The 21,902-nt window shown below is 39.3% G+C and overlaps 1 protein-coding gene across 1 annotated transcript in view; it reads left to right on the top strand.

The window, feature by feature from the left end:
• The window catches only part of LARP4B (La ribonucleoprotein 4B), an 85,163-nt gene that overhangs the window by 14,572 nt on the left and 48,689 nt on the right, over positions 1-21,902 (top strand). Inside the window, exons 2-3 of the mRNA XM_055431707.2 lie at positions 14,776-14,910; positions 15,533-15,592. Coding sequence (XP_055287682.2) covers positions 14,830-14,910; positions 15,533-15,592 — 141 coding nt within the window. The 5' untranslated portion in view covers positions 14,776-14,829. The remainder of the gene's footprint in view (positions 1-14,775; positions 14,911-15,532; positions 15,593-21,902) is intronic.

Genomic DNA, 21,902 nt, shown 5'->3' with positions numbered 1-21,902 from the left:
GCATCACCGACTCAATGGACAAGAGTTTGAGTGAACTCTGGGGGTTGGTGATGGACAGGGAGACCTGGCGTGCTGCAGTTCATGGGGTCACAAAGAGTCGGACATGACTGAGAGACTGAACTGAACTGAAGGTGATGGCATCCATTCTCATCACTTCATCACAGCAAATAAATGGGGAAAGAGTGGAAGCAGTGACAGGTTTTCTTTTCTTGGGCTCCAGAATCACTACAGTGATTGCAGCCATAAGATTAAAAGACACTTGCTTCTTGGAAGGAAAACTGTGAAAACCTAGACAGGAAATTAAAAAACAAAGACATCACTTTTGCCCACAAAGATCTGTATAGTCAAAGCTATAGTTTTTCTAGTAGTCATGTATGGATATGAGAGTTGGACCATAAAGAAGAGTGAGTGCCTAAGAATTGATGCTTTTGAATCGTGGTGCTGGAGAAGGCTCTTGAGAGTCCCTTGGACTGCAAGGAGATGAAACCAGTCAGTCCTAAAGGAAATCAGTCCTAAATATTCATTGGAAGGACTGAAGCTGAAGCTCCAGTACTTTGGCCACCTGATGCAGAGAACTGACTCATTGCGAAAGACCCTGATGCTTGGAAAGATTGAGGGCAGGAGGAGAAGGCAGTGACAGAGAATGAGATGAGTGGATGGCATCACTGACTCCGTGGACATGAATTTGAGCAAACTTTGGGAGATGGTGAAGGACAGGGAAGCCTGGCCTGCTGCATGCAGTCCATGGAGTTCCAGAGAGTTAGACGCGACTTAGTGACTGAACACCAACAAACACACCTATTCACAGAGCCTAGAGAGTATCTAAAAATTAAAGTGAACTCACAGTAGTTTTACCATTGTCTAAGAATGTTGTGTTTTCCCACATTAACACATCATCTGAAATATGCGGCAACAGAAGCTTTCACTTGGAATCATCTTAATTTTTGAACTTTATGTTTTAACTACAGGGAGTTTCCTCCCACATGTTTAGTGGGTGAAAATGAAAATGATTAAACATATTTCCCTGGATTCTGCTCTGCTGGGTATTGTTTCAGGAGAGCAGGAGTCAAGAAGGGAGACACTTGCCCACCCTCCTGTAATGGAGAGACGACTGCCTTGCTGTGTTGTAGAGGGTTTGCAACTCAGGCTTCGTGCAGAGGATGGGGGGTGACGGTCCAGCTGGCCTGCCTGGTTGGTTCCAGGTATCACAGTGCATGGTGTGGCAGGTGCATGCTGAGGGTGAGAGGTCAACTCCTTCGGGAGCATCATTCTGCAGAGGGATTGGTGGGACTGGGGGAGACCTAGGAGGTTAGGGTTGTGGTTCCATTCAGAGATGCTAGTTATTGGAACAGTTTAGTGACGGTGGAGGTGAGGAGGGATAAGCTTATATGAGAGAAAGATTAAAAATTTATTTGCAGGTTTCTGGTTAGAGCAGTGGGGTAGATGAGGTAGTGTATTTCTTTGAGACTGGGGGAGTGTCAGTTTTTACTTATTTTATATGAGGATGGATTTTTTAAACAGTTGATTTTGACTTATGAGGAATATATAAGTCAAAAAATGTACCCCGGGTATTTGCTTAGATGCACTGAAATTTAACATGTGGTGTTAACTGAAATGTGAGAGCAGAAGGCCCAACAAGGTGGATCCAGCTCCAGGTGACGCTCTCCTGTGAAAGCAGCTGCCTGTGGTTAGCAGAGTGTGGGGCTGGTGTGCTGCTCCCTGCCTTAGCTCTGTTTTCTTCCTCCTCCCGGCTGGGTTGTTTGCTTACAAAAGCCAGTTCAGTTTGTCCCTTAGTTTGTGCAGAGCAGTTGTTCTCATTAGTGCAAGTGCATGATTTAACTGTAGAAACTGCAGAGAAAAACTCATTTTCATTAAGTCTCTTAAAGTTGACTTAGGTTCAGGTTGTATGTTTTTGGGTTCTTTGCCTTGGCTTTCAAGGTCTAGTTTTTGAGAAAGAGTTAGTTGTGTAAGATTATAGTTGTTGTGGAATATTTCCCTTTCACTTAAGTGTACGATCTTTTTTTTTTTAATTACTAAATTTATATATGATTCGAGAACTTGGAACAGTCGTGCTGCCTTTAGTTCTGGTTCTTTGGTGCCTTCTGGGATTGTCAGCACGTCTCAGTTTGAGCAGCACAGGGTTGGAGGAGCTCCGAAATGCATGCAGCTCTTCAGAGTGCAGAGTTCTGAGCTGCTTACCCTACCCCAACCTTCCTCTTGTATTGAAAGAGTATTATGTTTTGTGTTTTTTTTTGAAAGAGTATTATGTTTTTTTTTAACTGAAAAACTGCAGTTATGCTATCATAAATTAGAAAGCACAATGGAATGTGGTAGACAGTCCTTGAAGAAATGCAAGATTCCTTAGAAGGATGAGATGAATCGAGGCTTTTTCCCTTAGAAAAAGAGTTAAGAAATACACGATCTAGAGTTTATTTTTATTTATTTATTTATTTTTAGAGTTTATTTTTAAAGAGGACTTCTGGGTCTCTTGAAAGATTTGTGGTATTGATTCTGACTTTTGGTACAAGTGTATACTAGTACCAAATGCTGTGTTTGGCCATCAGCATTTTTTTGTTTTCCAGTGTAAATGAAAGTGAAGATTTTTTGTGGAGAGTTTCAGTAATCTCAGGTTCAGTGATCACATATTCAGATTGAAAGTACCAAAGCTTTGTAGTTAAAAAACCAAAACTACATATACGCAGTCCCCTAAGGTAAACATAAATTATAGAACGTGGTTCTACACATGGAAAGTCAGCAGTAGTGGTTTTTTTCCTGCTCTGTGTAGACGCATCAAGCTTTCCATCTTCACAGTGAGTGTGTGGCTGAGACAGAGGTGCAGATGCTCACCTGCAAGGGGCTTCGCAGTAGCTAAGCAGACTGATGTGAGAAGGACTTGGGGTGGAAGTGAAGGCCCTGAGGTAGGAAAGGATTAGGAGGTCTCTCTGCCTGGCAGACTACTGGCCAGACCCTACACATCTGGCCCCTGGTTGGGGGGGCCTTCACTTTCAACCTGGGAGGTAGTTCTTGGTGAAAACAAGTTGAGCAGCAGACAAATGGTGGTCAGAGTTCATTCTCAACAGGCTGAACTCAGGACCGTTAACCTTTCAGCTGTGAAATTGAACATCATTCTGAGTGTGTTTACCCCTTCCATGTTAGGCTGAGTGGTGTTGACCTGCTGCCTTGTGTCCTGCGCAGGGTGTAGGCTTAGCCTCAGCACTTGCTGGTCATGTCCAGAAAGATGTCAGTTAAAAAAGCTTGCACTTTCCATTTTCTTCTCCCTCTGGTGAAAACGTGTGTGACTGTTTTAGGAGATACTCTTCTCTTGGGAAAGTAGCAACTCATGATAAAAGCAAGAAGTTACACTTGGGGGGCAGAAGGCTGTAACTCTAAGGATGTGTTCTCCTTCCCCTTTGCGCTCACGTTTACCAGAATTTTACAGAACAACCATTACAACCATATGCAGAGTAAGAGAAGAATTTTTATTTTTGAAAATATTTATTTATTTATTCGGCTGTGCCTGGTCTCTTAGTTGCAGTGTGTGGGATCTAGTGCCCTGACCAGGGATTGAACCCAGGACCCCTGCATTAGGAGCATGGAGTCTTAGCCACTGGACCACCAGGGGAGTCCCACAAAGAGTTTTTAAGTCCACTCCATATTATTTTGGTTGTTTCAAACAGTTTATTGAGAATTCCTTATATCCTAGTAAAATAATCTTTTCAAATAATTGACTACTCAGGGTGAGATTTCGTAAACCAACTTTAATCCTTAAAACTCGAAGGGACCTTTTAAATTTTTTTGTGTATTATTATCTAGTTAAGTTCTAAATTGAAAGCAGTTTGTGTAAAAAGTTTTTAATGTAATTTTTAGGGTATACATCTCATGTAGATGCTTACTTGGCTAAGAAATAAGTTTTTGCATGTTATGTTTGATTTTATGCCTTCCATAGGAGCAGAACCAGGTCAAACTATGAATAAGAGTTACCTTTTCCTCCTACTTTCTTTTTTGATAGAAGCACAGGTATGTATATATAAAAGGAAATTTAAAAAAATCATACTTTATTGGCAGCATCTGTTTAGACATACATATTTCCATACTGGCTTCCAGTTTGGAAGGTGAGATTGGGTAGCTCTCTTTCATTCATCATTAAGACGACTCCGTGGACCAAATGGACCATCATAGAGACAGTGAGTCTTAAAAAACAAGAAGAGTAACAGCTCTCCTGGAAGCCACATCCATTGCTTTGTAGACATCCCCACCATTCAGGTCTACAAATTCAGTTAAGTATATAATCTGGTAATGTGCTGTGGAAGGTACATAGCTGATCTGCCCCAGGATACTCAAGTTATTCTGGCGTGAGACAGGAATGTGCATTTTAGATACTATAGGGTGATGCAGAGTACTCTTGCCTGGAAAATCCCATTGCAGTCCATGGGTTTGCGAAAAGTTGGACATGACTGAGCGACTTCACTTTCACTTTTCACTTTCATGCATTGGAGAAGGAAATGGCAACCCACTCCAGTGTTCTTGCCTGGAGACTCCCAGGGACGGAGGAGCCTGGTGGGCTGCTGTCTGTGGGGTCGCACAGAGTCGGACATGATTGAAGCGACTTAGCAGAAGCAACAGCAGCAGGGTGATGCAGACAGCTGTGAGGTAAACAGAATAGCTCAGCCAGCAACACAAAGCAAATGTGTGAGTAACTAATTGCCATTGTGGTGTTTTATTTTCTTGTTTTTGTTTAATTAAGTTGTATCTGACTCTTTGTGACCCCATAGACTGTAGCCCACCAGGCTCCTCTGTCCATGGGATTTCCCAGGCAAGAATACTGGAGTGGGTTGCCAGGCCCTCCTGCCAGGGGATCTTCCTGAATGGATCAAACCAGGATCTCCTGCAACTCCTGCCTTGGCAGGCGGATTCTTTTATCACTGAGCCACCTGAGAAGCCGGAACACATGTTCTTCTAGTCCCAAAATGCTAGGGTTGTGCTTTAATGATTTGATTTAGCTGTTTTGACCATTTTGTTGACTCATTTTTTTCTAATGAGTTTTATCAGTTTCAAAGGTCTGCAGAGTAGATGTGGAAAGTAACAGATTTTGACTTTTCTAATTGATTCTCAAAGGGGATCATACACTATTTAATGAAGATCATCTCTAAAGTTATTAACAATCCATTTTTTCATGTTTAGGTAAAATTGTTTACTTACCTAGTTGAATATTTAATTTTTTTTAAATAAAATGATCCCTGTCATTATGCTGGAGCCCTCAGAACACACGTCTGTGTAATAGTGTCTTGTCTCAGCCGTCTTCTCTGCTCTGTTCCTTGACTCATTCCTCTTGATCACACACAGTTACTAGGCATCAGAAGAGACCTTAGCATACTTAGCTGCAAATACAGAAAAAGTATTTAGACAACAGGATAGTAAAACATGTGTATTAGAGTGTTAGTGACAGAGCAAATCTCTTTGGGGTAAATTGTAGCATATCGTTGGTGGGATTTATTGTCCTGTTGTGTCTTGTTCATGAGAAGAAGAAACACATGGATACCTTTGAGAAGCTCAGAGTGATCCTTGCTGTAAAGAGCAGAGAGGTTGTGGGTAATGAGGATGGGTTGAGAAGGGGACTCGAGGCTCCAGGAAGGAGGAAGCCAGTTCCCTTGGGTATATACCTAGAGGTGCAGTTGCTGAGTCATAATGGTTTAAACATTTTGAAGCTTCAAACATTTTGAAGCTGTTCACCCAAGTGCCTGTGTGCTATTAAATTCCCACCAGCAATGTATGAAGAACTCATTTCTGCACAGTCTTGTCAACACTTACTATTTGTTGTTTTGATTATAGCCATGCCAGTGAGTGGTATCTTATGTTTTGATTTGCATTTCCCTAGTGACTTATGATGTTAAGCATCTTCTCACCTGCTTATTGGCCATTTTTATATCTTCTTTGGAGAAATGTCAATTCAGATTCTTTGCCCATTTTTAACTTGTCTCTTACTTAGTTATAGGAATTATTTATTCTATATAGTTATGTGTCCCTTATCGGATGTATAATTTGCAAATATTTTCTCCCATTCTGGATGGTATGCTTGAAGCACAAAAGTTCTGATGAAGACTAGCTTATTTTCTTCTTTTGTTTTTTGTGCTTTTGGTGTCCAATCTAAGAAGCCATTGACACAAGTACATTTTCTTGAAGCCTCTCTATTTTCTCCTAAGTTTTACAGTTTTAGCTCTTACATGTGGGTATTTGCTCCATTTTGAGTTAATCTTTGCATAGAGAGTAAGTTAGGGGTCCAGCTCCATTCTCCTTCATATTCAGTTGTCCAAGCATCATTTGTTGAAAAGAGTATTTTTCTGCATTGAGTGGTCTTGGTACCCTTTTGAAAATAATTGACCCTGAGTATAAGTTTATATCCGGATTTTCAGTTCTGTCCCATTGATCTGTCTGTCTTTTGGCCAGCACCACACTTTTGATTCCTGTAACTTTGGGGTGAGTTCTGAAATCAGGAAGGGTCTTGAGTGGTTTTGGTACCCTTTTGAAAATAATTGACCCTGAGTATAAGAGTTTATATCTGGATTTTCAGTTCTGTTCCATTGATCTGTCTTTTGGCCAGCACCACACTTTTGATTCCTGTAACTTTGGGGTGAGTTCTGAAATCAGGAAGGGTCCGTCTTCCAGCTTTGTTCTTTTCATGATTGTTTTGTGGGTCTCTTGCATTTCCATAGGAATTTTAGGATCAGTTCATCAGTTTCTGCAAAAAAGGCTGGTGGAATTTTGATGGATTGTATTGACTCTGTGGATCGATTGATTGTGGATTGATCTGTTGGCCATCATGAGAGTGGCATGTCTTCCCAGCCGTGAACACCAGGCACTTGTCAGTCAGACTAGTTGTGTCTTGTGTCAGTGGTTCTCAAACCTTGTGGGCTTAGGACCTCATAACACTTTTAAACATTGGAGGTCCCTGAGAGCTTTTGTTTACATGATTTGGTTCTATGTTAAAAATTAAGACTTAGAAATTTTAAATATGTATTCTTGAATAATAACAAACTTGTTACATGTAATATAAATAACATTGCCTGTGAAAAAATAGCACTCTTTTCCAAAACAAAAAGCGATTTAATGATGAAAGTGGCATTGTTAAGTTATTTTTGTGAATCTCTTTAATGGGTGATTTAATTGAATCCCGGCTGGAATCTCGTCTGCTTCTGCGTTTGCTCTGTTAGTGACATGCTACTTTGGTGGACATGTAAGAGGATATCTGGCTTCACACATATATGTGGCTGGGAAAGTGAGGAGTATGTTAATAGTGTTCTCATGTAACCTTGAACTTTGTTCCTATACCAGAAATCCACTGTGCTTTTGTGAGAAGAGAATAAGGGTATTCAGCATTGATCCTTTCAACCTCTTGGCCCCAGAAAGGGCTTCTGGGACCTCTCATGGGGTCCAGACCACACTTTGAGACCTCCGTCTCAGAGAACAAGACTGATAATATAACTGCATGAGAAAATGTTTTGATAACTGAATGACAGTTTTATTACCTGTATTGACAGGCAGCTGGGTCAGTACCTGCTCTTTCTGTAGACTCTCCTGGACCCTAAAGGATTAGGTAGTTGTTTAATAAATGTGAAATCAGCCAGCCAATGAGTTTTATTAGGTATGTGTGATTATATAAATAGTAAGTTATTTTAAAAAAGTTGAACCTACAGAAATGAAGGAAAGTGGAACATGATCCTTGAGTTTTAATCTTAACTACACATTGTTAGTCATCTGGGGTCCTTCTGGTTTCGTTTGTTTCATTTTTAAATATTCACAGAGTTATATGAATTTTAAAAATATAGTTCCAATTATACTGTCCACAGTTTTTTAATATCCTGCTTTTTTTCTTTATATAATCTTGGTGAATATTTTAAATACTTGTTAATATATTGCTTTATTTTTTGCTTTTCTATAGTTCAGTGTTTATTTCCCCTTTTTTGACTAAAGCTGCCATGAGTATTATAAAATGGTCTACATATTGATGAATGTTTCATTAGTACATATTTTAAATAGACATAAGTATGGGGAGTTTTGGGTGTGTGTTGATACTGTATCCTAGTTAGATGAGTCTTGTTAGCTTTTATTATGGAATTTTAACCTTAGAAGAAGGAGGATATTGCAGCAGTCCTCCATGTATGGTACCTATTACCTCAGTTTAGCTTCCATCAGCTTGCTGCATTGTTGTATTTTTTGTTTCTTCTCTTTCCTTACACTCACAGAAAAGTTATTAGCGTATTCCAAAGCAAATTCCAGGTGTGTAATTTCATCTGTAGTCCTTTAGTTTATATCTTTTAAAGATGAGACATTTAAAAACAAAAGCCACAGCACCTTCATTGCACTCAACAAAATTATTAATCTTTCTGTAATACCTTTGATCACCCAGGCAACATTCAATTTTTCCTGTCAGAAATATCATTTTAACTTAATTTATTTACAGCTGGGTCCAGATACATTTCTCATACATACGGTTATTTTGGTTAAAACTTTTCCATTTTGTAACAATAAAAATCTCCCATTCTTTTCCATGTCTCAGGTTTGCTGTAGAAATGAGGCATCTGTCTGTAGAATGCCCCACATTATTGGTTTAGCTCATGACACTCGTTGGTGGTGTTTAACACATACCGTTCCCAGGGTTTCCTTTAAGTTGGGAGTGGGGTCTGGAAGTTTGATTAAACACAGGTTCTGTTTTGGCAAGAACATTTCATCGACCTGATCCTCTTCAGCCCGTTAAAAGTGTAATACCCACTTGTTGCACGTTAGTCATCAGGTTGAAAAGTGGCTTCAGTCCCTCTGAGCTCCCCGTCAGCTCTTTCCCTCCTTTCCAGCAGACATCAGCGATCATTTCATTAGCTGTAGCAACGTTGTGATTTCCAGATTCTGTCGTTCACCCTGTTTTTAGCTGTGACTTCTCTGTAGTGAACAGCATGCCCTGGTCTTTGGTTGTGCTAAATACTCATCCAGCACGGGCCGGCTAATGGCTTGTTTTCCTGGAGCAGTCTTCAGAAAAAGGAGTTGGTGTCTTAACAGCCTTCACTGGTCACTCGTGTAGTGGTGGCCTGTGACCCCTGTGGACTTTTGTACGTTTGTTTCTGTTCATTCTTTGTGCCCCTCGCATTCTCTGTCTTTGGCCATCAGGAGCCCGTCTTCCTTTCCTGTTGCTTCTGTGACACGACCACAGGAGTCTTGGAGAGCTTCCTTGCCGTTGCGATATGGTGTCCCAGGCTCATCTCAAAGCGAGCAATGTTCTGCACCAGTGTGGCTGACTGAGGAGCTGTCACAGGTCGAAGGAGACGGGAGCGAAGTGACCGCTCAGTGCAGTGGGGGATCCCGGAGCGGGACCTGGCACAGGAGGGGGGTGTTCGTAGTAACAAGTAGCGAAAGCCGGAGGAAATCAGTGCAGCTGAGCTTGAACCCCACAGGGGCTAGAGGTGCTGACCCCCAGCAGTTGAAGAGCCACTTGTGACTTGACACACAGCCCTCCCTGCCCAGGGTGCTGTACCTGGGTATCCCTGGATCTGCATTTTGTATTCAGCCAACCACAGGTCATGTCCATTTTATTGAAAAGAAAAAAATCTGCATATAAGTGGGCCCACATGCACCTCAAAACCCCCCATTGTTCAAGGGCCAACTGTAATTTTAAAAGTTACATTTACAGTAAATATTAAATGATTCTGTGGATTTTACCTAGCTTGTTTGACTTTATGTTTGTGTTTCCTTTTATGTTGAAAGTCTGAGTACTTAATATAATTCTTAGTTTTCTTATTATATTACAGTTTGTGTATGTGTGTGTATAATACATAAAATGTCCTCAAAATAATACCAACATTTGCCCCAAAGAACAAGACTCCTGAGTGCATTTCAAGATTTTCTTGTGAATTTTCAGGACTTTGTGTGCGAATACTGTCTTTTAATATCACTTAGAATAACTCTTCTTTGGATATTTATGCCACCAACTTGATATACAGTCAGGTTTGAGATTGATTTATATTTTTTTAAGGATTGTCTTGAGTGTCCAAGAAGACCTAAATAAGTTTTTACTTATAAAACAAACATTTTGGATATGTGTGAAAAGAATTGTTTAGAAACAGAACTAAGAGAACTATACGCTCCCAAGTAGTTGATAAGGTTAGTAAAATTTTCTGAAGTGGAGCTTTGACAGACGAATTAACAAAGTCTACTAGCCTAGAGACCACTTGGTTGTGGGGGATGGGGGAGGGCTCTCTGATTTCATGTCTCTTTTTCATGTAAATAGAAAATGAAATCAAATCAGGAACATGACCCCTTTTGTTCGGCTCATTAAGTTTTTGTGAAAGTTGCCTCTGAACACCGTTAGGTTGTCCTGTTACCAGGTCTTACACCAAAAAATGGTTTGCTTTGACAAGTAGATCTCTTCCGCCTTTGCCTGTTTCTCTTCACAACCTTGAGACCTGCTTTATGCCAAGAAGCAATAGGTTATATAGCTGTAAGTCTTAAAATAGTTTTGGTTTCTTAAGTAATTAAAAAGTTATTTTGTGTTTTATTGGAATTGTTGTCAGTGTTCTTTAAGTCTTATTTTAGATTGAGATATTTGATAATAAAGTCTAATTTCGGTGCTTTGTATCTGTGCAGTTTACTCGGTATAACACCAGTTGTCAAGTTTAGCAGCTGTTGGGTTTTTTTAAAAAAATGCGTGTGTCACGTTGGTAATTTAGAGACAGGGTGTATGACTTGAAGATTGCTTGTTCATATGGGGTGCTCAGGTCAGAGCAGAACCACCTTTGTACTAAGCTGCTGCCATGGCTGCCTTTTCAACCTTGGCATATACACTGTTGCAGAAATACAGAAGTAGACAGGATCATATCATGACCCCTCCTTCTCCTCTCCCGGGAAGAGCACCTATGAGCCCCCATATCTCCGCCCCACATCACATTATCTCCCCTGGAAGTGTTTCAGTATGCATCCCTAAAAACTCGTTTCTCATTTTCTTTATTATCATTAGTAAACATAATAGATTAAGCCATATAAGCAAAGCCATAGTTGGACCAGTATGTGTATCTTGTCCCCGTTTGTATTGAAGAAGGCAGGCTCCTGCTCCAGCTTCGCAGAACCCTTAGGCCTTCCTGTGTGCTTGTGTTTGTTGCAAGGTTGCAGTAAGATCACATCCTGGGTTTGTTGTGCAGGACTACTTCCTATCTGTGGTGTGCTGTTTCAGTCACAAGGGGCATAATATCTGATTGGCTGAAAAAAATATAGGTCGTATATATGATAAAGGACTCTGGAGTTGATTTTTTTCTCTTTGTATCTTGTTTTCAACCAGACTTTTTTTTTTTTCCTTTGAGAATCTTAATACTCAAGTTCATAGTGTAAAAAAGCATCTGCACCTCCCTGCTGTGACTGTCAGTGCAGGTACTGGGCAACATCATAATTTTCTGGATTTTACAATTTAACACATTGCAGGTGATTACAGTTTAACGTATTTTTCATTCATTCTGCATTGTGGAAAACATGGATCTCTGAAACTGATTTGTTTCAGGCCTTTCTGCTCTGTTAGTAGTTTACATTTATAAGTCTGTTGTACAGCATTTCAGTGATTCTGTGCTTCTGTGGTTGATGATACATTTGATGGTAGGACTAGTTCACCTTTGATCATCAGATTATTTCATTATAAAGGGTTTTGAGAATTTATCATAAGCAGGTTACTGAGAATAGAAAGTGCCATCATAGAAACTTAAAAACCTACATGGTTTACCTAACGACAAAAACAGCTTTTAAATTTATCTGCCACTTGGATGCTGTGTGTTTTTAAAAGAGCTTGAAAAATCTGGGTTAAATCAACTTCTTTATCTTGTGAGGAGTCATAGCTTGCAGTGAAGAGAGGGAACACTTAAGTCACACCTGGATGTCTGAGAACCATGATTCTGACATTTGTAATACAAAATCATGATAACTGGTACCCCTTCTAAGCCAGTGTTACTTCATGATCCGTTTGGGAAAATTACATGAAGTTCAGTGTCCAGCTGTTGAGCCAAGCAAAAGCCTTTACGCAGGCTGCTTGGAATGCTTTTGTCCTGTGTTCAGATTGCTTTTGGTTTCTTTGCTTTGAGACTGTGAAGGGATTCCTTTAAAACAAACTTGTTTATTTCTCCAGGCTACTGCTTTCCTGGAAAATAATGAAATGGGCTGGTCAAAAACTATATATGCATAAATTTGGGATTCATCAGTCCCAAATTGGAGTTCTGTTAATTTGGTAATTTTCTGTTCTTAAAAAATGAATTTCTTTTATTTTTTCCAAAACTTCATAAACTTATTTTGTATTGGGGTATAGCTGATTAACAATGTTGTTTAGTTGCAACTGAACAGCAAAGGGACTCAGCCATACATATACATGTATCCATTCCCCCCAAACCTTCTTCCATCCTAGTTGGCACATAACATTGAGCACAGTTCCACATGCTACACAGTAGGTGCTTGTTGGTTGTCCATTTTAAATGAAGCACTGCATACATGTCCATCCCAAAGTCCTTAACTAGCCATTCCACGCCTAGCAACCATAAGTTAGTTTTCTGTGAGTCTCTTTGTGTTTTGAAGCAAGTTCTTTTGTATCATTTCTTTTTTAGATTCCACATACAGGGTATATATATAATTTCTGCTTCTATGTCTGTCTTCACTCATTGTGATACTCTCTTAGTCCCTGCATGTTGCTGCAGATAGCATTATTTCATTCTTTTTAATTGTTGTTCAGTCGCTCAGTCGTGCCAGCTCTTGGACTGAACCCCATGGACTGCAGCATGCAAGGTTTCCCTGTCTTTCACCATCACCCGGCGTTTGCTCAAACTCATGTCGATTGAGTTGGTGATGCTTTGCAACCATCTCATCTTCTGCCGTCCCCTTCTCCTCCTGCCTTCAGTCTTTCCCAGCATCAGGGTATTTTCCAGTAAGTTGGTTCTTGGCATCAGGTGGCCAAAGTATTGGAGTTTCGGCTTCATCATCAGTCCTTTCAATGAATATTCAGGGTTGATTTCCTTTAGGACTGACTGATTTGATCTCCTTGCTGTCCAAGGGATTCTTCTCCAGTACCATGGTTCGAAGACATCAGTTCTTTGATGCCCAGCCTTTTTTATTGTCCCTCTCTCTCATCCATGCATGGCTACTGGAAAAATCATAGCTTTGACTCTATGGACCTTTGTAGGCAAAGTAATGTCTCTACTTTTTAATATGCTGTCTAGATTTGTCATTGCTTTTTTCCAAGGAGCAAGTGTCTTTTAATTTCATGGCTGCAGTCACCATCGCAGTGATTTTGGAACCCAAGAAAATAAAGTCTGTCACTGTTTCCATTGTTAATTGCTGAGTAATATTCCATCACATATTACTCAGTCATTAAAAGAATGAAATAATGCCATTTGCAGCAACATAAAGGGACCTAGAGAGTGTCACACGGAGTGAATTAGGCGCCTGTGGTTAAGAACCCACCTGCCAATGCAGGAGATGTAAGATCCCTGGTTCAATCCCTGGCTTGGGAAGATCCCTTGAAGCAGGGCCTGGCAACTCACTCCAGTACACTTGCCTGGAGAATCCCATAAATAGAGGAGTCTGGCAGGCTCCAATCCATAGGGTCACAAAGAGTCCATCTTAACTGAAGCTACTTAGCATGGACACACACACATTCCATTGTATGTATATACCACATCTTTATCCATTCGCCTGTCGATGGACATTTAGGTTGTTTCCATGTCTTGGCCACTGTAAAGAGGGCTGTAAAGAACAATGGGGTGCATTTAACCTTTCGAATCATGTTTTTCTCCAGATCCATGCCCAAGAATGGGATTGCAGGGTCATATGGTAGCTCTATTCTTAGTTTTTTAAGGAACTTCCATACTGTTCTCTATAGTGGCTGTACCAATTAGCATTCCACCAGCAGTGTAGGAGGGTTCCTCTCTCTCTACACCCTCTTTTGTTGTTTGTGGGTTTTTTGTATTTAACCGTTCTGACTGGTGTGGAGTGATATCTCGTTGTAGTTTTGATTTGCATTTATCTAATAACTAGCCATGTTGGCCTCTTTTCATGTGCCTGTTGCTTATCTGTTTATCTTTGGAGAAATGTCTTTTCAGGTCTTTTGCCCATTTTTTGAGTGGATTGTTTATTTTGATGCTGTTAGGTGTCTTAAGCTGTTTGTAAATTTTGGAGACTAATTCCTTATTGGTTGCATTGTTTACAAATATTTTCTCAACCTGTGGGTTGTCTTTTCGTTTTATTGTTTCCTTTGCTGAGCAAAAGCTTTTAAGTCCTATTTGTTTCTTTTTGTTTTTATTTACATTATTGTGGGAGATGGATCAAGAAAGATGTTGCTGTGATTTTTGTAAGAGTGGTCTGCCTATATTTTCTTCTAGGAGTGTTACAGGGTTCTATATTTACATAAATTTGGGATTCATCAGTCCCAAATTGGAATTCTAGTACTTTGATAATTTTCTGTTTTTAAAAAATGAATTTCTGGATGTGAGTGGGTTTGTATATGTTAGCATTTGGTTTCTAAATCTTAGGATATTATAGTTACCAAATTAATATGAAGAAGAAACTTATTGTTATTATTTTTTAATGTAATTTCTTGGGTGTGAAAGGTGGACATTATGGGCAGATTTCTTTAAACTACTTAGACTGCAGAGGGATCAACATATGACCTGGAAAACTTGAGGATTTTAAAACTGCTTAGTAGTTTCATTTTAGAATTAAATACCCTCTGCACTTCAAGTTACCAATTTACTGTCTGTTGTTTTACAGGATTCTCCGGCTAACATTGAACTTCTCCCAGTGGAGCCACAAAGTAAACAGCTCATGACTTCTGATCAGGACGCTAAGGTCGTGGCTGAACCGCAGGGCCAACGAGTCCAAGAAGGGAAAGACAGCGCGCATCTGGTGAGTGGGCGTCCAGGCCAGTGCTGGCCTGTGCACCCTCTTCTCTTGTCATAACAGGTTCTTCACTCTACTCAGAACACTTATGCTTAAATATAGCAGTAAATTCTCAGTATACTTAGGGCTTGCTTAGTAGCGGAAATTTCAGATTTCTAAGTGATAGAGAAAACACGGGCATTATAGTTCTTAAGACTTAAAGCTTTGGACTTAAAATCACTAAGATAAAGGCAGTGATTTATAAATATTTTAATAACATGATAGCCATTGTAGTGGTATTTATTTAAAGAGTTAATTAGAAATTATAATACAGATTTTAAATTTTGACTGCATTTGTTTATTGTAAGCTATTATCATGTCAGGCAATGATATTTAAAGTTTCTAAATGATGTTTGGAAAAGTAGGTTTTCTTAATTTTTCCAGTTGAAACGACAAGAAATAACACCAGTCAGAATTTAAAAGTGTTTTAAATTTCAGGGCTCCTACATCATTTTGAATATCTCATTAAATTTCTTTGTCATATAAGTGTGCTTTTCTCAGTGGGTTTTGTTTTGCTAAATTACCATGGTTTGAAAATGTGTTTCTTTGCATTGTAGTGATGGTCTGTCTGGTGTTTTCAATTTTACAGATGAATGGTCCCATATCTCAGACAACTTCTCAGACAAGTTCCATTCCAGCTTTGAGTCAGGTAATTCAGTTCAGAGATTAATCATAGCTAAAACTCACAGACAATGCATTATAGTAAATATTAATTGTAAAGAAATTAGAAAATGTGAATGTTCCCCAAAAAGAGAGTCGGGGAGGACCCACTTGGGAACAGTATATGTCAGTACTGTGTATTCTCTTCTGGTGTGTGCATGTAGCTCTACAGGTAGCTGAGTGCCACGTGTATTAATTTCATCTCTTCATCACAGTGTTGTTAATGGTTCACTGATCATCTAGTGTGTGTGTGATTAACTTTACTTTTCAACAGCCTGTATTCTTTAAAGCACGGAAGTCATTAAGTTTTTACTAAGAACGTTGGTTTCACTGTTTGCATTTTCATATATCAGATGCATTTGGAGTCAGGCACGTTTAGGTTGGCAGTCTTCTAAGTGATCTCATTAATCCTACAGAGTTTTAAAATTAAAGTCTTTTTAAATTAAATGTAAACTTTTAAAAGTAATACTACAAAATTTATAGCAGCCTCATCTACACCCCAACTTACAAATACTACAAAATTTATAGCAGCCTCATCTACACCCCAACTTACAAATACTACAAAATTTATAGCAGCCTCATCTACACCCCAACTTACAAGCAGCTCATGTAGAAGTTAAAGGTGGGGATTAGATTGTTCATATATTTTTAATAAGGCAGAATTTTTAAAAATGAAGTTCAGTCAGTTCAGTCGGTCAGTCGTGTCTGACTCTTTGAGACCCCATGAATCGCAGCACACCAGGCCTCCCTGTCCATCACCAACTCCCAGAGTTTACTCAAGCTCATGTCCATCGAGTCGGTGATGCCATCCAGCCATCTCATTCTCTGTCATACCCTTCGCCTCCTGCCCCCAACCCCTCCCAGCATCAGGGTCTTTTCCAATGAGTCAACTCTTCACATGAGGTGATGGGTGTCCTGCAAACTACTATATTTTATCATTATTCTGTTATGTATCTAGGGTTTTTGCATATTGTATTTTTACACTGATTTTAAATGAATTTTATAATATTTTAAGTCATTTGAAAGTCAAATATAAGAGTTAACATTATACAGAAATCACTGATAGATTTAAAAAACCATTTTAGATAAAATCTCCCACTTCCTCTTGGTTGATTCATGGTCTGATATAATATTCACATGTCTTTAAAACCCGTGTTAGGGCATAAAACTAGATATTTGGATTCTGTGGGTGGGTTTTGGTTTGGGGTTCACTTGTTTTTTAAATTATGTTGTGGGAAACAATTGAGATAAAACCTGCCTAGGAAAGAAGTAACACTTGAACCAGCATTCAATATTCATTTCTGTGGATAAATGATTTGCAACTAGTGCTGCCTGGAGATGATTTCTTTGTCATTGTAAAGAGTTCATGTCTTATAATCGAGTATTACATGGCTGGTTCTTGGTCCAACTTTGCTACTCAATATTCCTGGTGTCACAGACCACATCTCTGACACCTGATATTGTAAAGTATGTGTATTCTACTCACCAGTTTTTCAGAGTATTTGCACACTTTAGGTTTTCATAGGATGACTAAATACTAGGACTAGAAGGGATCATCATTAAGAGACCATCTGGACTCACAACATGTGTGTTCTTTAAAACTTTATAACAGATTTGCATTCTGTAGAAAGTAGAAGTCTTGTTAAAGAGTACATACATTTTTATCTAGTTGTAAACAGTATGTTTATACATATTTTACCTCATGCTTTCCCCCATAGCAGACTTCATCTGTATATACCCTTGTATTTGCCCTGTGGTATTTCCTTTATGTTGATTTGCCATCATTTCTTTAGCTGTTCGGTTTTTGGGTACATTGAACGTGTTTCTTTTTTTCCTGCTATCATAAATGGCATTGCTTTGAACATTTTTCTAACTGGCATTATAATGGCACACCTGCGTATGGACAGCTGAGTTGTTGTGGTGCCTCTGAGTACTGACCCTTCATAGTCTGCAGTTGTGCAATTGCAAAGTGTCTGTGCTTAGCGGTCTGATTTGGGAACCAGTCTTTTTTAAGGTTTAGTCTTTCCCCTAGAGTTAGATGCAGTGTAAGTAGGAGGAGAATGGCCTTAGTAACGCCCAAATAAATGTCTGAATAATTCACAAGCAGGTTTGCATTTAGGCCATGGTGCTGCCAATTGTTATACAGCTCTCTGCTAATCTCCTCCCCCAAATAATACCCTTATTGAGTTGTAACTGACTGCAAGTCTAGCCAATCAGTGAGTGTTAAAAAGTGATCTTAACTGGAGGAAACTGAGAGCAGAGAGGCTTTAGCAATTTCCCTAAGACTGCTCATCTGTCCAGGAGTTGAACCTGGGCAGCCTGGCTTCTGAGCAGACTCAAGAAGAGATACATCCTCTTTGGCATGTGTTATTTCCTTTAGAAATAGAAACAAGTAGAAAGTAATACCAGAAGCAAAACCTTGCTCTTGTCAGCCTTTGGGAACAGTGTTTCATTATCTCTGAGTGGTTGAAATTAATTTGGGATAGAGCTTGAGGATTTTAGGTGGGGAATAGCATGACTTATAAAAAGATTACTTTGACTTCATTGTATTAATAGAATAGTATTGTAGTGATTGTAGTGAGCCAAGAATCAGTTCAGTTCAGTCACTCAGTTGTGTCCGACTCTTTGTGATCTTGTGGACTGCAGCACACCAGGCTTCCCTGTCTGTCACCAACTCCCGGAGCTTGCTCAAACTCTTGTCATCGAGTCAGTGGTGCCATCCAACCATCTCATCCTGTCGTCCCCTTCTCCTGCCTTCAGTCTTTCCCAGCATCAGGGTCTTTTCCGATGAGTCAGTTTTTCACATCAGGTGGCCAAAGTATTGGAGTTTCAGCTTCAGCATCAGTCCTTCCAGTGAACACCCAGGACTGATCTCCTTTAGGATGAACTGGTTCGATCTCCTTGCAGTCCAAGGGACTCTCAAGAGTCTTCTCCAGCACCACAGTTCAAAAGCATCAATTCTTCTGTGCTTAGCTTTCTTTATAGTCCAACTCTTTCACATCCATGCATGACTACGGGGAAAACCATAGCTTTGACCAGACGGATCTTTGTTGGCAAAATAATATCTCTGATTTTTAGTATGCTGTCTAGGTTGGTCATAGCTTTTCTTCCAAGGACCAAGCGTCTTTTAATTTCATGGCTGTAGTCACCATCTGCAGTGATTTTGGAGCCCAAGAAAATAAAGTCTCTCACTGTTTCCAATATTTGCCCATCTATTTCCCATGAAATGATGGGACCAGCTGCCATGATCTTAATTTTCTGAATGTTGAGCTCTAAGCCAGCTTTTTCACTCTCCTCTTTCACGTTCATCAAGAGCCTTTTTAGTTCTTCACTTTCTGCCATAAGGGTCGTGTCATCTGCTTATCTGAGGTTATTGATATTTCTCCCAGCAATCGTGATTCCAGCTTGTGCATCATCCAGCCCAGCATTTCGCATGATGTACTCTGCATATAAGTTAAATAAGCAGGGTGACAGTATACTCTTTGACGTACTCCTTCCCTCTTTGAAACCAGCCTGTTGCATGTCCAGTTCTAACTTGCTTCTTGACCTGCATACAGATATCTCTGGAGGCAGGTAAGGTGGTCTGGTATTCCCATCTCTTTCAGAATTTTCCACAGTTTGTTGTGATCTACACAGTCAAAGGCTTTGGTGTAGTCAATAAAGCAGATGTAGATGTTTTTCTGGAACTCTCTTGCTTTTTCTATGATCCAGTGGATGTTGGCAATTTGATCTCTGGTTCCTCTGCCTTTTCTAAATCCAGCTTGAACATCTGGAAATTCATGGTTCACATAGTGTTGAAGCCTGGCTTGGAGAATTTTGAGCATTACTTTGCTAGTATGTGAGATGAGTGCAATTGTGTGGTAGTTTGAGCATTCTTTGGCATTGGCTTTCTTTGGGATTGGAATGAAGCCTGACCTTTTCCAGTCCTGTGGCCACTGCTGAGTTTTCTAAATTTGTTGGCATATTGAGTTCAGCACATTAACAGTGTCATCTTTTAGGATTTGAAATAGCTCAACTAGAATTCCATCACCTCCACTAGCTTTGTTCGTAGTGATGCTTCCTAAGGCCCACTTGACTCTGCATTCCAGGATGTCTGGCTCTAGGTGGGTGATCACACCATTGTGGTCATCTGGGTCATGAAGATCTTTTTTGTATAGTTCTTCTGTGTATTCTTGCCACCAAGAATAGAAGCAAAGAAACCAAGTTAAAGAACTGGTAAGTAAGGTGAGAAATGATGGTGGCTTAGACTTGAATGGATTTTGGATTTTCTGGAAATCTATAAATGGCACCAATTTATGGATTGGATGTAGGGATTGGGGTGAGGGAAAAACAGATCAGGGATAGTTGAGTAACTTAGTGGATGATGGTTTTATTTTGAGATGAAAAAAACTGGAGGAGTAAAGCTTTGTGGAGGGAAAATCCACCTGTTAAAAATTTAAGTGATAAGTGAAGTGGGTCACTGGTGCCAGTTGGTCCTAATTAGAGAGGTTAGGGCCTGAGATGTAAATTTGGAATCCATAAATAGGTTTTTTTATTGTATTCCCTGTGGCTGAGCTGGTAAAGAATCTGCAGGAGACCCCAGTTCACTTCCTGGGTTGGGAAGATCCCCTGGAGAAGGGAAACACTACCTACTCCAGTATTCTGGCTTGGAGAATTCCATGGATTGTATTATATTAGTCCATGGGATCACAAAGAGTCGGACACGACTGAGCGACTTTCACTTAATATCTTCACCTAATGATATAGAAAAGAATATTAAAGCTATTATTGTTTATGTGGATAGGTAACTGAGTTACCTGAAATAAATTAAATTAAAAAGTAACCAAATTGCCATTTAGAATAAAATCAACTCTACTTTTTTTCCTTCTATAATTTTTTGGCCATCTTAAAAGTTTTATGTCCTTCAGAGTTGATCGTGGCTTTGTAGGATGACTGAGAATGTCCTTTTCTTTTCAGTTTGGAAGAGTTTGAGAAGCATAGGTGTCAGCTCTTCCTTGTGTGTTAGGTGGAGTTCCCCAGAGAAGTCATCCAGGCCTGGACTCTTATTTGCATGGAGTTTATTGTTGTTTTTAAATTGCAGATTGTATTTCACATCTAGTGATCAGTCTGTTCAAATTATCTAATTCTTCACTTAGTTTCAGTGGGCTATGTATTTCTAGAAACTTGTCCATGTCTTTTAAGTTGTCCGTTTTGTTGACATATAACTGTTCATAATATTTTCTTTAACAGTATTTTGTATTTCCATGGTATTGGTTGTTACTTCTCCTCTTTCATTTCTTATTTTGGTAGTTGTATTTCTTTTTTCTTCTTGGTCAGCCTGGTCAGAGGTTTGTTACTTTTGTTTATCCTTTCAAAAAACTAGTTCTTGGTTTTATGATCTTTTTCTTAATTCTCTGTGTCCTCTATAATCTTTATTATTTCTCCTTATCTTCCAGTTTTCAGTTCTGTTTATTGTTCCTTTTCTAATTCTTTAGGTGATAGATTAGGTTGTTTATTTGATATTTTTTCCTTGTTTTTTTGTGGAAGTCTTGTATCACTATGAACTTCCCTCTTAGAACTGCTTTTGCTGCATTTCATAGTTTTTGTATGGTTGCGTCTTCATTGTCATTTGTTTAGAAGTAATTCTAAAATTTCCTCTTCGATTTCATTGTTGACCCAGTGGTCTGTTAGCAGCATGTTGTTTAGTCTCTGTGTGGTTGTTTTTTTCTCTTTTCTCTTTCTGTGGTTGATGTTCTACTTTTATGCTATTGTGGTCAGGAAAGATGCTTGAAATAATTTCTGTTCTATTCAGTTTGTTGAGGCTTGTTTTGTGCCCTAGAGAGTGTTCTATTCACTCTTAAAAAGAACTTGTATTCTGGTTTTTTGGATGTAACATCCTGGAAATATAAATTAAATCTAATTTTCTGTTTTGTCATTCAGGATCTTTGTTGCCTTATTTTCTGTCTGAAAGATCTATCCATTTATGTCAGTGGAATGTTAAAAGTCTATTGTTACTATATTCCCATCCATTTTTTCCATTTATGTCTGTGGTGTTTGTTTTATGTATTAAGTGCTCCTATATTGGGTGCATATATGTCAACAAATATTATGTCTTCCTCTTGTGTTGATGCTTTTATATGTGTCCTACTTTGTCATTCTTTGTGGTTTTTGTTTTAAAGTCTGTTTTGTCTGATATGACTATTGCCAACCCCACTTTCTTGTCATTTCCATGTACATGAAATGTCTTTTTCTGTCTCATTTCCAGTTTGTATGTGTCTTTTGCCCTGAAGTGCTCTCCTATAGGTAGCGTACTGTAGGTT

Source organism: Moschus berezovskii, chromosome 15, assembly GCF_049115385.1.
Source record: "Moschus berezovskii isolate FMDL1 chromosome 15, NW_MosBer_1.0, whole genome shotgun sequence".
Lineage (NCBI taxonomy): Eukaryota > Metazoa > Chordata > Mammalia > Artiodactyla > Moschidae > Moschus > Moschus berezovskii.
Note: the sequence above shows the minus strand (reverse complement) of the source record. Positions and strands in the feature narration are given on the sequence as shown.